This window comes from Mus caroli, chromosome 5 (assembly GCF_900094665.2).
Source record: "Mus caroli chromosome 5, CAROLI_EIJ_v1.1, whole genome shotgun sequence".
Classification (NCBI taxonomy): domain Eukaryota; kingdom Metazoa; phylum Chordata; class Mammalia; order Rodentia; family Muridae; genus Mus; species Mus caroli.
Window position 1 is genome coordinate 123,153,833 of NC_034574.1, and position 12,842 is coordinate 123,166,674.

Sequence of the window (12,842 nt, forward strand, 5' to 3'; positions counted from 1 at the left end):
CTGTCAAGCTCAAGCTGGCATTAACCAATGTGAGATGCTCTCTCTAAACAAATAAATAAAAATGTATCATTCTGTCCTTTCCTGCTGTTTAACTTCCATGTCCTCTGGTGAGGATCTCCTGGTGCTACCTCTTCCTTCTGTCTTTGAGGAAAAGATGGCCAAGCCTACTTGGGACTCTGCCAGACCTGGGAAGATGGAAACAGTATTCTTTTCTTTTTGTTCCTTTCAAAAATTACTTTATTATTTTTAGTATGTATGGTTGTTTTGTCTGAGTGTGTGTCTGCAAACTATTTCCTGGTGGCCACGGAGTCCAGAATAGGACGTCAGATTCCCTGGAGTTTCAGATGGTTGTCATCGGCCACGTGGGTGCTGGCAGTCAAACCTGGTTGCTTTGGAACGGCAGTCAGTGCTCTTCTCCGCTGAGCCATCTCTCCAGCTCCAGCGGCACTGTTCTTCAGGATTGAAAGAGGCCTCAGCTAAGTGGAACCCACTGTGGGTCATCAGTCTAGAGCTTTCTTCCCCATGACAAGAAATGAATGTTTTTGCTGAAACAGAGTTCCTCCTATTTCAGTAAGAAAGACTAAAGATCAATACATATTAAGAAGTTAGAACCGAACTGCAAATTACCCACAGAGGAAGAACTTGGGAGGGAATAAAGAAGTTAATGAAACAGACCATCCACAGAATAGAGACGATTATAAAAACCAAAGTTGGCCCTTAACAAAAAGCCTGTAAGACTGCAGAGTCAGTCAGTGAAGCGAGATAAGACAAATGTGGAATGTTAGGGATGGAAAGGAATGTGGCCAGGCTCACTGTTCTCTTGTTGTGAAGACACTCCATGACCAAGGCGCATGACCAAGGCGCTTACAAGAGGAAGAATGTAACTGGGGACTTGTGTGCAGTTTCAGAGAGCGAAGCCATGACCATGTCGGGGAGCATGACTGTGTCTGCGTAGGTAGACAGGCATGGTGTTGGAGCAGTAGCCAAGAGCACGCATCTGATCTGCAGGTTGGAGGCAGAGAATGAGAGGTTGGGACTAGTATGGGTTTCTGAAGCCACAATGCATCTCCCCCGACACCCATGACACACCTACTCTGACAAGGCCACACTTTCTAATCCTTCCCAAAACAGTTCCATCAAGTTAGGAACAAGCATTCAAATATATGAGCCTATGGCGGCCATTCTCACTGAAACCATCACACTGAAAATCTTGAGATGCTAAATAACCAAATGAGGGCTATGGGAGATGACGCAGTGGGCCAGGTACTTGCCGTACAGAAGCCTGAGGCTCCGAGTTCTGGTCCTTAGCACTCATGTAAAGCCAGACTTAGCGGATCTACAATATCAGTGTCCCTGTGATGATGGGTCAGCTAGCCTGGGTTAGGCACAGCGACAACCAAGGAAACCCCATCTCAAGGTGGAAGTTGAGGACTGCACAATCCAGATAGTCCTCTGACCTCCACACTTGTCCTGTGGCATGTGTGTGGCTATCTGCATGCATGCTCACATGTGTATACACATATATACTCAAAAGAAAGAAAAAAAACATGTTTTGAATGACTTTATGACATTTAGATAAAATATACAAAATCTTTTTTTTTTTTTTTTTTAAGACACAGTTTCTTTGTGTAACGTAGCCCCAGCTGTCCTGGAACTCCCTCTATAGACCAGGCTGGCCTCGAACTCCTAGAGATCTACCTGCCCATGCCTCCCGAGTACTGGGATTAAAGTCAGGCCGCCTCCTGGTCAAACTGTACAGATGCTTAGGAAACAAAACTAGAAAAAAAAAAAAAAAGGCACAAAAATAAACCAGAAGGCTGTGAGTCTGTATTTGTTAGATTTGTTTTCCAGCTTGATGCAAACTAGGGTCATCTGGGAAGAGGAAACCTGAGCTGAGACAACGTTTCCATTAGATTGGCCAGTAGGCAAGCTTGTGGGGCATTTTCTTGAATAATGAATTGCTGGGTGTGGGCCCAGCTCACTATGGGTAGTGGCATACCCATAGTCCTGAGGTGCATAAGAAAGCCGGCTGAGCAAGCCAGTAGGCAGCATCCCTCCATGGTCTCTGCCTCAATTCCTGCCTTGGGTCCTTACCTTCATGATGGGCTGTAACTGTTGTAGAAAAAATTTAATCCCAATCCAGGGTTTCTACCCTGCCATTGATCGTTCAGTTCCTGGATAAAAGACACACAACCTTTATATTTATAATAAGTCTTTACCAGCACTAATGCAGATCAGATATCTACCCTCCATGTTATTAAAATCTATTTTTTATCCATAATCCCGAGTAATTACTGTGATTTATCTATGCTGCTCTTACCTCCAGTTGGCCAGCCCTCAGGGCCATGTTTTCTTGACTCCTAACTCATGGTGTCTTTCTCCTCTCTCCACCTTCTTCCCTCCGCCTTGTGGTCTCCTCCAATCAGGAACACCAGGCCCCACTTATCTCAGTTCTGCCCAGCTTTAGAGTGTAGGCATCTTTGTTGTTGTTGTTTTCGAGAGAGGGTTTCTCTGTGTAGCCCTGGCTGTCCTGGAAATCACTCTGTAGACCAGGCTAGCCTCAAACTTAGAAATCCACCTGCCTCTGCCTCCCAAGTGCTGGGATTAAAGGCCTGTGCCACCACTGCCCGGCTTTTTTTTTTTTTTTTTTAAAGATTTATTTATTTCATATATGTGAATACACTGTTGCTGTCTTGAAGAGGGAGGGCATCAGATCCCATTACAGATGGTTGTGAGTTACCATGTGGTTGCTGGGAATTGAACCCAGGACCCAGCAGCTGGTGCTCTTAGCTGCTGAGCCATGTCTCCAGCCCTGACTATAGGCATCTTTATTCACCAAGCACAAATAATTTGGGGGCAAGGTCACACATAGCATTGCTTGGGTCTGCATGTGGACTCTCATCTCTGGGGCAACCAGGTCTTAGGTTAGCATTACAATTCGTCTCAACAGACCAAACCTCCACACGTAATCTGTTAGCCACGTAAGCCTCTCCTCCCCAGGTTGCTTCTGGCCATGGTATTTTAATCACAGCAACGGAAAGCGAACTGTAACAGGGCTTATAAATAATCTGACTTTATTATTTACTTATTGAGAGAGGGTTTCACTCTGTAGCTCTGACTGACCTGGAACTCATTGTGTAGAGCAGTTTGGCTCAAACACACAACAAAGTCTTCTTCTGAAGTTCTGGGATTAAAGGTGTGCATAGCAGCCAGCTTATCTTAATTTTTCGTGTGTGTATGTGTTTGTGCACGTGTGTATGTGTACGTCCATGGGAGTACAGAGCCCTTGGAGCTGGTTCAGGTAATTGTGATCATCTGCCAGGTCCTCTGTAATAGCAGGGAGTGCTCCTAACCACTGAGCCATCTCTCTAGCCTTCTGGTTTTATAATTTAAAAACCTGTGCAAAGAGAGTTCCAGGCCCAGATGGCTTTACGGTTGACTCAGCGTAAACCCCAGGCAGGACGGGGCCAGCTCTCCACAGCCACTCTCCAGCTCAGACTGTCACTTGTGGTAGTCCTGACTTTCTGGGGCGGGCTAGTGCAACACCTATAATCCCGGAGCTCTGAGTAGAGGCAGAAAGATCAGAACATCAAGGTGATTGGCTAGATGGGAAGTTAGAGTCAGAGCCTGTCTTTCAAAATCAAATCAAATCAAATCAGGGCCGGTGAGATGGCTCAGTGGGTAAAGGCTTGTGCTGCCAAGCCTCATATCCTGACCGCTACAGCATGTGTGGCGTGTGCATGCTCTGACACACACTTGGATGAATACAGTTTTATTTTATGTGCATAAAGGGTGTCGTGCACTTCTGGGAGAAGATAGTTGGCTCCTAAACATGGACATTAAGCAAATGGCCAAGTACAGCAAGACTCCATTAATGGTCATGGGAAGACCAGCTCTAACAGGACTTCTTGGCTTTCTCTCCACTGGCCTTTTTCACGGAATGATTGTGATAGCAGGAAAAGGGGTGCAGGGTGGAGGAGCTTGTGATTATCCTGTGCTCAGCAGCAGCTCTGGCCTCTGCCCACTAGATGTCAGGAGCACCCCCACTTATGGAAGCCACAGAGGCTTCCCAAGGTTTCCTGTGGAAGGAAGTTTCAAAGTTGGAACAGGATAGCCCCAGGGTCGCAGAGTTGCCTCTGGTTGGAAACCACCATTGCTACTGCATAGCAACCACTGTACAACTAGAAGTGGCTCAGCTGTAGAGGTGACTTTATTATATATATTAATTACAGTGGAACATCAGTTTGGAATATGAATGTACTCATGCATCTTTTAAAAAGAAGAATTTTTAGTACGCCTGTCTCTGTGCATGTGAGTTCAGAGGACAAAAGAGGGTGTGGGGTTCCCTGGAGCTGGGGTTCCAGGCATCTTTTGGGTGTGGGGCACAGACTGGCCAGGCCCTCTGTAAGAGCAGTTGTAAACCACTGATCCATTCTCCAGTGTCCCCCACTGGAGTCAGGGACTCATGTACTACAGGTTTGACTTGAAAGGAGGCCTTGAACTCCTCATCCCCCTGCCGCCGACTCCCTAGTGCTGGGATGACAGATATGCGCCACCATGCCTGGTTTATGTGGTTCTGGGGATGGACACTAGGGCCTCATTGTAGGGAAGGCAAGCACTCTAGCCACCCAGACAAGGCCGAAGTCTTAATTTCTTTGTGTGTTTTATCTCAGTTTTACAAGGTGTAACTGATAGAGACAGACAGACACACAGAGAGAAAGACAGACACCCAGAGAGACGGACTGACAGACACAGAGAAGCAGAGCGAGTGTACACACAAGCCCAGTTGCTAGGATTCCTGTTGCTGGCGACCACATCCCAGATCACCTGCTCTGCTACTGTGTGGCTTTTGGCATTTTTACCCTCTCTGAGCCTGGATCTCGTGTTTGTCAAGTGAAGATAATAGTCACACATATCTGCCAAGATTCCTTCTGATGTACATACAGATTTTATAGCCTTGGAAAGACACAAATACACGTAACAGCATCTGGCACACAGCAAGTGCTGAGTAATGTCTCTGCTGTTAGGGGCCTCATCAGGTTGTGTTCAAAGGACTTGTAAACCTCTCGGTTTATAAATCCTGCTTTCCATGGAGGTAGAGAGAGGCAGAGTTTGCTTTAGGTCTCAGAAAAGTGTTTTGTTTAAGTTTCGTCTCTTGCATGTAATTTCCTAAGTGAATGGTTGGGTTTTTATAGAGATGTTTAAGTGGAATATTCTCTTCCTTCTATTCCGTAAATGGTCTTTGCTGGCATGGAGTCTTTCCTGTTGGGGCTGACTTAGTTTAGTTTTGGTGTGTAAGCGTATGATGTACATTTGTGTGGTGTATCTTTGTGAGTGAGTGTGTGGGAGGGGGGTGAGTGCCCTGCTGTCTGTGGAGGCCAGGGGAGGACATCAGGTGTCCTGCTGTGCTACTCTCTACCTTATTGCCTTGTGACAGGTTCTTACCCTGAAGCTGGAGTACGGTTGGCAGCCAGAGAAGCAGCAGTGATCCTATCTCTGCCAATCCCCCAACCCCTACTCCACTCCTGGGGTCACAGATGTGTGTGGCCATGCCTGGCTTTTTATTTGAGTTCTGGGGACCCAAACTTACATTCTCATGCTTGCATCCCTTGAATTATCACGCACTGAGCCACCTCGGCTCTGTCATTGGTATTTTAATAGAGGTGTCTAAACAGTCCCTTGGTACTTGGCGTGCTTTAGTTCTGCAAGGCTTGGTTCTAAGTCCGACAGGGTTAAGGTGCTAAAACAGGCAAACAAAAACGACTTTGTTGTTAGTTTGGAAATGGGGTTGCTGTGTGCCACCCAGCTAGCCCAGCACTCTTGTGTAGCCCAGGCTGGCTTGGAATTTGCTGTGTAACCCAGGCTGTAAACTTGGTGCATTCTTGCCACAGCCTTTTGGGACCTGGGCTTCCTGGGTTAACATTGCTAAGCCTGCACAAATCCCCTGTTTTACAAAGATAGGAATTGAGCATACTGAGGAAGCATGCATTCTCTGGATCCCATCCTACCTCGGATTTATTTTAACCCACTGCTGCTCTAGGCTAGCAGAGCTGGCGAGTTGTCCTTGGTAATTGGCCACTTTCTTTGCATCTGATTTATTTTCTTTCTTTCTTTCTTTCTTTCTTTCTTTCTTTCTTTCTTTTTTTTTTAAGTTGGTAGCTTTCCAAGACTCCAATTATATTACTCACAGTTTACTGCTTTTGTGTGCACTTCAGTCTTTTTTTGCCCTGGCTTCCTTGATTTGATCAGAACTTTCAGGAAGACTTTAAAACAACAGGATAGACAGCCTTCTGTGAGTTTAACTGGGACGTCTCTTTTATTTTTAGAAGTGTGTGTGTATGTCTGTGCACAAGAGTGCAGGTACCCATAGAGGCCGGAAGAGAGGGACAGAGCCCTAGGAGCTGGGATTCCAGGTGATTCTGAGCTGTTCAGCATAGATGCTGGGAACTGAATTCAAGTCTCTGTAAGAGCAGACTGAGAGCTCTTAATTGCTGAACATCTATCTCTCCAGCCTAGCTCTATCTATTCTTCGATTTGATGTGGAAGCCTGACAGCTATTGCAAGGGAATTTAGAAATGCCCTGTCTTTTCTTGCCTGGTAAAATGCCTTTCTAAAGAACTAAGTAGATAGGAATGAAATGCTTTTGATGTGCCTGACAGATGCTCTTTAGTATAGATTTCTAAGTTTGGTCCATGAAAGATCTCACATGTGCAGGGTGCTGTAGCATTCAGGAACATGGGCACCCCAGGACCCAGGAAATAGAGGCAGAAGTCCAAGGTTGTACTTGGCTAGCCTGGGCTGCAGGAGACTTGCTTTATAAAAAAAAATTACTCTTGTGACTTTTTTCTTGTTATAAATTACACTTTTCTTTTCCCCAAACACAGAAGTGGGGAGCTTGGTGTCCCTTCTTTTCACTCCATTATTTTGAGCCCTGCTCACTAAAGCATTTGTTACCCAGGTCTGGCCTCCCCACAAGGGCAAAATGTTAGCCTTTGATTTTAAGCTATCCGTAGTGGTCAAAATGCCCTGAGTCTTACTTGTTTATTTCAGGCCCAGGAAGGTTGCAACATCTTGGGTTGTCCATCTTTCAGAGTCTTTAATGACTGCCATCTTAATGCTTTCTGAAAAAACAAACAAACAAACAAAAAAGTGCTCCAATTTGGATTCTTTGGTAGGTGTTGGTTAAACCACGCATGCACATGTTTTTCCTGTCAACAAGAAATGCCAGTGATTATAAATGACAAGAAAGCTTGAGAGAGCCAGGCGGTGGTGGCTCACGCCTTTAATCCCAGCACTCGGGAGGCAGAGGCAGGCGGATTTCTGAGTTTGAGGCCAGCCTGGTCTACAGAGTGAGTTCCAGGACAGCCAGGGCTATACAGAGAAACCCTGTCTTGAAAAAAACCAAAAAGAACCAAAAAAAAAAAAAAAAGCCGGAGAGAAAAGAATGCTAATCCATATTATTCACAGTCCACATGATTCTTGTGTGAACTTGAAAAGCTTGAAAAGGTTATTTGAGTTAATGTTCCATCATCTAATATGATTTAATCACCTTATTTCATTAGAATGTATCTGTTTACTGATATCACATCTCAGTTTGACATTTTCCTTCGTGTCTGTAATGCCTTCCAGTCATTTTACCCTCTGTTTCCCTTTTTTGTCCCGCTCCACCCAAAATCCTCTTATTCCTCCTAACAGGTCTCCTTTTTATTTTAATGCCTTTTTTTATGTGTGTGACCTGGAAAAAATATTTTTTAAAGTGTGTGTGCGTGCACACACATATGCAGGTGACCATGGAGACAGAAGACCATGTCAGATCCCCTAGAGCTCGTGTTACCCGTGGTTGTGAGCTGCCTGATGTGTGTGCTGGGGACTGAGCTCAGGTCCTCTGCAAGGGCAGTCAGTGCTCTGAACTGCTGAGCCATCTCTCCATCACATAATGAGTTTAATGACAGTTTCTAACCCTAGCACGGGAGAAGGGTTATTCACAGGAGCGCGGGTAGTTTACCAGTGGTGGCACCCATGGGGGGACTTGCTTTCTCTTTAATAATCATTTTACTTATTTGTTTGTTTAGTTAGTGTGTATGTGTGTGTGTGAATATATGAGTGCCTCTGCACGTATGAATACTTGTGGATATGTGTGTGTCTGTGTGTTCGTCTGTGTATTTGTATGTGTGCATGTGAATGCACCTGTGTGTATGTATGTACATGCACATACAGGTAAAGGGACAACTTGCAGGAATTGGTTCTCACCAGTCACCATGTGGGTCCCAGAGTTTGAACTCAGGTTATGAGGATTTTCAGCAAGCGCCTTTACTCACTGAGTCCTCTCACTACCCCTTTGCTCATACTGAAGCCTGTTCAGTGTGTGTGTGTGTGTGTGTGTGTGTGTGTGTGCGCGTGCATGCACGAGTGCGTGTTGGGCGTGAGAATCTGATCATCACTGACTGTCACTTCAGGGACTGCAGAGATAGAAGGCTTTGTGGGTGAGAGCATTGGTGTTCTCCCAGAGGCCTTAGGCTCCATGCTCAGCACCATGTTACAGGGTGGGGGTCTGCTGCCTTCTGTTAGCCTCTCTGAAGGCAGTGTGCTCCTGTATACAAACACACACAGAGACACAGACACATCCGTATACATGGAATGAAAGATAAAATCACTCAGAGTCTCGTGCTCTACCAGTTGAGCTAGCTGAGCAACCCATGTTTTTTTTTTTTTAAAGTAACTTCGGTTTGTAGACGTCCATAGGGGCTTCACCTGACCTGCGTTCTCTGTGGCTTAAGGGTGCTGGCCAGTGTTCTTGGGTCAATCTGTGACATATGCTCAGGCTAAAGCCAAGTTGTTTTCCCTCTGTTCCAGCAACAACGAACGGTCTACAGACTGACGCTTGTGAAGTGTTGGAACGTGGATGAACTCCAGGCCTACGCTGAGCTGGTGTCCTTGGGGAACCCCGACTTCATCGAGGTCAAGGTGAGCTCTGCTGCCTGGTGGTGGGCATTCTGCAGCAGAGGGCAGCTGACTGAGGGCTGGGGGTAAAGCTTGCAGAGTTTCTGGGTATTTGGATCATAGACTCACCAGGAAGCTGGCTCTGTCCTGGGCATCAGACACAGCACTGCAGGAGACTGAGCCATTGGTCTTCGAAAGCTTCTACTTTGCCGGGCTGGAGAGATGGCTCAGTGTGAACAGTTGCTACATTCCCAAAGGACCCAGCTCAAGGGGACCCAGCTGAGGGCACTGCACACAGACACACACAATATTTTTTAAATCTTTTTTTCAAAGTGAGAAATAAGTTTAATTATCGGACCGGTCAGCTTATAAAAATCAATCATTTCATTGATTTATTTTACAGTTCATCACTGCCACATACAACATGGTCAGTTTAGACTGACATTTTAGATATTTGGTATTGAGATTTAAAAGAAAATCTTTAAGAGTTTCCTAAGATAAGAGGTAGACAACACAAGATGAGCTGTTCTGTGTAGTTCCACTAAACTGAGAAAGCAGTGCTAGGATGAGCAATTAGATTCTAGGAGACATTTCAAACCTCCAGGCATGGGTGGTAGGTCTAATGAGTCCTGCCCACCTACCACCTTCAGTGGACCAGGCTGGGGCAGGTCTGGTTTCAGCTCAACTGCCACCCACTGTCTCTGCCCTTATCCCTGATTATTTTACCCTAAGCTATGTAAGTTAAAAGGTAAGTTCTTTGTTCCTTTCTTCCTTCCTCCCTCCCTCCCTTCCTCCCTTCCTTCCTTCCTTTCATCCATCCATCCATCCATCCACTTTTTGTTTGTTTTTGAGATAGGGTCTTGTTCTGTAGTCCAGGCTAGCCTGGGACTCACTGTTTAGCCCAGACTTGTGGGCCAGCTAGTTTGGCATACACAGAGGCAAACAATGCGGCCCTTTCTTAAGCAAGGTGGAAAGCAAGGACTGACACCCATCCCACCACCACACAAACAAAAAGATTGAAAAAAAACATAGTACCCAGTGGCTATGCATAGTGGTAGAGGCCTGTAATCCCAGCACTCAGGGTCACAAGTTCAAACTCATTCTTGATTACTCCATGAGTTTGAGGTAAGCCTGGCTACATAAGACATTTTCTCAAACATTAAAAAAAAAAAGAGTAAAGGAAAAGGAAAACATGCACAGCACGCATGCATGTGCATGCACACACACACACACACTATACACACACACACACACATATACATACACACAAATATACATATATACATACATATATATGTGTGTATATATATGATACTTTTTTATATATTTATTTTTATTAGATATTTTCTTTATTTACATTTCAAATGCTATCCCGAAAGTTCCCTATATCCTCCCTCCGCCCTACTCCCCTACCCACCCACTCCTGCTTCTTGGCCCTGGCGTTCATTCCCCTGTACTGGGGCATATGAAGTTTGCAATACCAAGGAGCTCTCTTCCCAGTGATGGCCGGCTAGGCCATCTTCTGCTACATATGCAGCTAGAGATATGAGCTCTGGGGGTACTGGTTAGTTCATATTGTTGTTCCACCTATAGGGTTGCAGACCCCTTCAGCTCCTTGGGTGCTTTCTCTAGCTTCTCCATTGGGGGCCCTGTGTTCCATCCAATAGATGACTGTGAGCCTCCACTTCTGCATTTGCCAGGCACTGGCATAGCCTCATACAAGACAGCTATAACAGTCCCTTCAGCAAAATCTTTCTGGCTATATATGATACTTTTACATATTAAAGTACAAGTTCATAGAGGCCACTGTTTCAGAGTTAAGCCAGGGCTGGAAGTGACAGTTTGGAGCTCTGCCTGTAAGATAGAGTATGGAGGGGCTCTCTGGGGACCAAAGAGCATCCACAAGATGGGTGACTGGTAGGAGGAAGTCCTCATCTTTAGAAGCCAGCTCTTGCCTTCTCAGCGTGGAGTCTCAGGAGTGCTGGGAAGCAGCATTTCACTGCTTTAGAGATAGAGGGGTGGGGGGTGGGCTCTCTACAGGAGGGGCAGGGTTTGAGGGGAGCAGGAGGTAGGCATCCAGGGCCCCTGCTCAGCTCTTTGTAGTAGGGGTGGGAGGTGGGCACTCTGTAAGAGGGGCAGGGTGGGGGCAAAGTGGGGGGAGCAGGAGATGAGCACCCAGGGCTCCTGCTTTCTGAGCCATTATAATTTTATCTCTGGTCAGGCTAAAGACCTTCTTTGATTTTAAAATTGCTCTTAAGTTCAAAAGGTTTCTCTTGGCAGAAGTTTTAATGACGCACAAATATAAACTGTCTGAAAATATATGTCCCTGTTCAGGGAAAGCTCGCCAACAGCAGAGATTAGTGGTGTTTTAATTTATGGTTTAGCTATTAAAAATGTTTCCACAAATTATATGGTAGTAAAATGTCTGTTTTTATTGTGCTTGGCTGGGTCACAGGCACCCTTCTCGCCCTCTCTTTCAACCCCTCTCCCTCCCTCTTCCCCTTGCCCTTTCTTCCGAAGTCATGGTGAACATTTTACAATTTGAAAAAAATTTTAAATGTCTTTTAAACAGAGTCTTCTGTTGACATTATACCATGTGGCCAAAGATGAACTTGAAGCCCTGATCTTCCTGCTTCCACTTCTCAAGTACTGGGGTTACAGCCATGTGCCACCATCGCACCAGTGGTAGTAGTTACTATTTAAAAAAGAAGAAAGAAAGAAAGAAAGGGCTACTTGTTAGACAGTATATTTTCCTGCTGGGGTTTTTGTGTATTTGGCTCCCGTTCACATGAGTCGGAAGTAGAGAAAGCTGTGTCACCGCTCGCTCATGGTCTCTTTCAAACAGCTTCCCACTTCGTCCTTTTATCCCGGCAGGATTGCCGGCGATACTTGTACTCACTCAAGCACTCAAGGGGAAAACTGAGGACGGGAGGCGTGGAGATGGTACTGAAGTCCTTAGAAGTACATGAGAGAGTTGATGTTTAAAATTCTTAGAGAAACGTGTGGTCTAGCAAGAGTGAAAATCTACATGCATTCAGGAGTCGATTCCCTCCTTCCACCATGTGAACTAATTCAGGTTCCAATTCAGGTTGTCAGACTTGGTGGCAATTGCCTCTGCGCACTGAGCCTTTGCCACCAGCCTCTTACACCAGATTTTCCTTACCTGTTCATCTGTTGACAGACACCTCAACTGATTCCACCTGCTGGCAGTTTTAAATAGTTAGGCAGAAGGCATGGGCCTGGGGCTAGCTCTGAAGTTCTCCCTAGGATCCTACAGGACCAGGCCAGTTTGTCCTTCCCTCAGGACAAACAGATGAGTTAGAACATCCTCGAACCACTGGGCTCTCTCCCCAGCTCTTCTCACCTATTTTGAAGCAGGGTTTTGCAAAGTTGCCCAGGCTGGCCTTGAACTCCTTCTGTAATCCAGGTTTATCTTGTTTTCTAGTCCTCTGCCTCAAGCTGCCTCTATGCTGGGCTTCCAGGTCTGCACTGTCATGTTCTGTCTCTCAAAACTCAGAGACTGAACCAGGACCGAGAACGTGGCTTGGTGGTGGAGCGCTTGCCTGGGATCCAGGAGGCCCTGGGTTCTATGTCCAGCATTTCAAGCAAGCAAACAGCAACCAACTAAAAATAAGTTAGTAAGCTAGAAGGTAAGCTTTCTTGTTGAGTAGGATTCAAAGAGTTATTGTCTGAAGAGGTGACATTTTGTTGTGGTGGTGGCTTCATGCCTGTAGTCTTAGTGCTTGGGAGGCTGAGGCGGAATTTGAGGCCAACTTGGGCTACAGGGTGACACTCATCGTAAAAATCAAAGATGAAATGGAAACAAAAACAGTGGACGGTGCTGGGAGACGGCTGAGGTGTTGAGAGTGTATACCGTTCTCTTTACAGCACCAGTGTCCATC

The 12,842-nt window shown here is 45.8% G+C and overlaps 1 protein-coding gene across 3 annotated transcripts in view; it reads left to right on the forward strand.

Annotated features, from left to right (window-relative positions):
* The window catches only part of LOC110294411 (S-adenosyl-L-methionine-dependent tRNA 4-demethylwyosine synthase), an 87,253-nt gene that overhangs the window by 63,082 nt on the left and 11,329 nt on the right, over positions 1 to 12,842 (forward strand). For all 3 annotated transcript variants that reach the window (XM_029477996.1, XM_021162632.1, XM_021162631.1), the window contains exon 14: positions 8,854 to 8,964. In XM_029477996.1, coding sequence (XP_029333856.1) covers positions 8,854 to 8,964 — 111 coding nt within the window. The remainder of the gene's footprint in view (positions 1 to 8,853; positions 8,965 to 12,842) is intronic.